The 2,959-nt window shown below is 47.8% G+C and overlaps 1 protein-coding gene across 1 annotated transcript in view; it reads left to right on the top strand.

Moving 5' to 3' along the window:
- SUMO3 (small ubiquitin-like modifier 3) overlaps nt 1-2,959 on the top strand; it is an 11,533-nt gene that overhangs the window by 3,590 nt on the left and 4,984 nt on the right. Inside the window, exon 2 of the mRNA XM_012810324.2 lies at nt 233-361. Coding sequence (XP_012665778.1) covers nt 233-361 — 129 coding nt within the window. The remainder of the gene's footprint in view (nt 1-232; nt 362-2,959) is intronic.

Here is a 2,959-nt window from a genome sequence, read left to right as displayed (position 1 = left end):
AAGTTAAACTCTGTGTAAAAATAAAACAATCACACGAGCAACTGTGAATTGCTAGAGAATTTTAAGAATTAGAGATGGGATCTCATTCTTGCTCAGGCTGGTCTATAAGTTCAGGCAATCCACTGTCTTGGCCTCCCAGAGTGCTAGGATTACAGGCATGAGCCACCATGCCTGCCCCAGAAATGGTTATTTTGAGATGTCATTTTGAGGCCATTTCCTGTCTCTTCTGCAGGAGGGAGTGAAGACAGAGAATGACCACATCAACCTGAAGGTGGCGGGGCAGGACGGCTCCGTGGTGCAGTTCAAGATCAAGAGACACACCCCTTTGAGCAAGCTGATGAAGGCCTACTGCGAGAGGCAGGTGCGCCCGTCCTGGGCAACCTGAGGCCCTGAGGGCACATGGCACTCAGACGCCCCACTGTGCTTCCTGGGACAGATCTATTGGGCTCGGGTTGCCTGCTCTGTAGACTTTTCTCAGGCTGAGTCTTGCAGGCTGTCTCCCGGTGTTTTTGATCCTTGAGTTCTTGTAACATGACAGGAAGTTGAGACCTGCTGGGACGTGTGGGTTTTTCTTCTCCAACCAGACAACTTACTGGTGTGGTGCCTTCTCCTTTCAGCAGGAACAGCATGGCAGGTCTTCTGGGACTGATAGCGGGTGGGGACCAGTGCTCTGGTCTGTTCCTCCGTTAGGGGTCACAGAATGGTTAGTGTCTTGTAATGCAGTTCTTTTATTCCTTCACATATCTAGTTTGGTTTTTCAAACTACCTTTTAGTTAAGGCAAGAAAACACCTGATTATTTCCTGTAATTTATTAGTTTCAGTATATGAGCTGATTCACTAGCATCCCCTCACATGACCAGTCTGTCCTTTTTTTGAGACAGGGTCTCACTTTGTTGGCCAGGCTAGAGTGCCATGGCATCAGCCTAGCTCAGACTAGTGTCAAACTCCTGGGCTCAAGTGATCCTCCCACCTTGGCCTCCTAGATTTCTAGGATTACAGGTGTGAGCCACCTCACCTGTCCTGGTCTGTCCTTTCTAGTTGCCATTAGTAGTGTGATCATGAACACAGGTCCCATGAATGTGGGTCCCACTTATTTGTACTTTGGTGCCTCATCTGTTTGCTGTCTTTAATGCTCAGATGGACTTTCCCTGGCAAGCAGGTGCCTCTCAACTTGGTCACAAGAGCTTGGCTGTCTGGCTGCTGCCTGGAGTGTTGGGTGCCGGGCCATGGTGGCTGGTCACCTTTCTCTGTGGAGCTCTGTCCTTTGAGAGGGAACAGTGTTTCAAGACTTGGGGGAGGCTGCCTGTTTAAATGCTTTGGGAAGAGAGCAGTTAGTGGTCCTTTGTTTTACTCTCTTGCTCTTGTCATAATCACTTCGGGAGAGTAGTCACTGCTCCTCCCACCCTCTCTTGTGCTCTGTATTAGTAACCAGCAGGCTCCTCCTTCTCTTTCTTCATCTTGTTTAATAGCAGATCTTATTTTCAGCTGTGAAGGTGAACTGTGCTTCTTTTTTTTTTTTTTTTTTTTTTTTTGAGACAGAGCCTCAAGCTGTCCCCCTGGGTAGAGTGCTGTGGCATCACAGCTCACAGCAACCTCCAACTCCTGGGCTCAAGCGAGTCTCCTGCCTCAGCCTCCCAAGTAGCTGGGACCACAGGCACCCGCCACAACGCCCGGCTATTTTTTGGTTGCAGCGGTCATTGTTTGGTGGGCCTGGGCTGGATTCAAACCCGCCACCTTAGGTGTATGTGGCTGGCGCCTTAGCTGCTTGAGCCACAGGTGCCGAGCTGGTGAACTGTGCTTCTTGATACCGCTGTCCCTGCTGCTGCAGTGCCTCCAGGCAACATCTGCAGGATAGCACTACACTGTCCCCAGTCTGGGGTGTGCTGTGCTGCTCTGGCTCTTGTCTGAGTTTTCATGCTGCTTGGGCTGGTAGCATCTTGGGTGCCTGTGGCTAATTCATCACCTCATATTCTCCATCATGCTGTGAGATCCCTGCCATGCCAATAGACCCCAGAGGCCACCCATGTGACTGCTCTGGAGTTTCTGCTCCCCACTCCCAACCACCTACCCCTATCCCCAAACCCTTCCTCTGGCCCTCCCTGTGCCAGTTGCTGTGGAGTCTGGCTGTGGCTGTCCTCCCTTCCCCTCCGACCCCCAGCCTGCTGCCAGAGTCACTCTGAAAACTACCTTAGCCTCTTACGTATTCACTGGATTAATCTTTTTCTCCCTTTGTGACAGAATATACCCTCTAGTGTACTGTCAGAAAGAGTGTATCAAATGAGGTGGCCTTGGACACTGTGTGTCTGAAAGTAACATTTGTTTTTTGTGAACCCTTCATGCTTCAGTATTTGGCTATATGTAACATTCTAGATTCAAACTAAGTTTCTTTTTTGGGAGACACTATTATTTTCTTTTAGCTTCCAGTGTTAAAAGTAAACAGTTAGTAACTTTGTGACTCACTGTCCTTCCTGGGTAACTTGGTTTTCTTTGAAGGGTGTTGGGACCACCCTCTGAAGTTTCCCTCTCATGTGCCCTCTGGGCCGGTGATTCACTCACTCTGCTGGGTACTCATGGCCCTTCTAGTTTAGAAATTTGTTTTCATGCAGGAAATAATGCTTTCTATTAGTTTTAAGTTCTCTAAGCTTTGTTTCTTGTTTTTGGAATTCCTATTCCTTCTGCAGTTAACTGCCCTGGATATTATTTATTTATTTATTTATTATTACTTTTTTCTTTGAGACATAGTGTCACTATGTCACCCTAGGTAGAGTGCTATGGCATCACAGCTCATAGCAACCTCAAACTCTTGGGCTTGGGTGATTCTTTTGCCTCAGCCTCCCAAGTAGCTGGGACTATAGGTGCCTGCCACAATGCCTGGCTATTTTTTTAAATTTTACTTTATTATTATTATTATTTATTTTTTTTTTTTTTTTGAGACAGAGCCTCAAGCTGTCCTCCTGGG

The sequence above is a fragment of the Otolemur garnettii genome, unplaced genomic scaffold (assembly GCF_000181295.1).
Source record: "Otolemur garnettii isolate 467f Iridium unplaced genomic scaffold, OtoGar3 scaffold00128, whole genome shotgun sequence".
NCBI classification, from domain to species: domain Eukaryota; kingdom Metazoa; phylum Chordata; class Mammalia; order Primates; family Galagidae; genus Otolemur; species Otolemur garnettii.
Note: the sequence above shows the minus strand (reverse complement) of the source record. Positions and strands in the feature narration are given on the sequence as shown.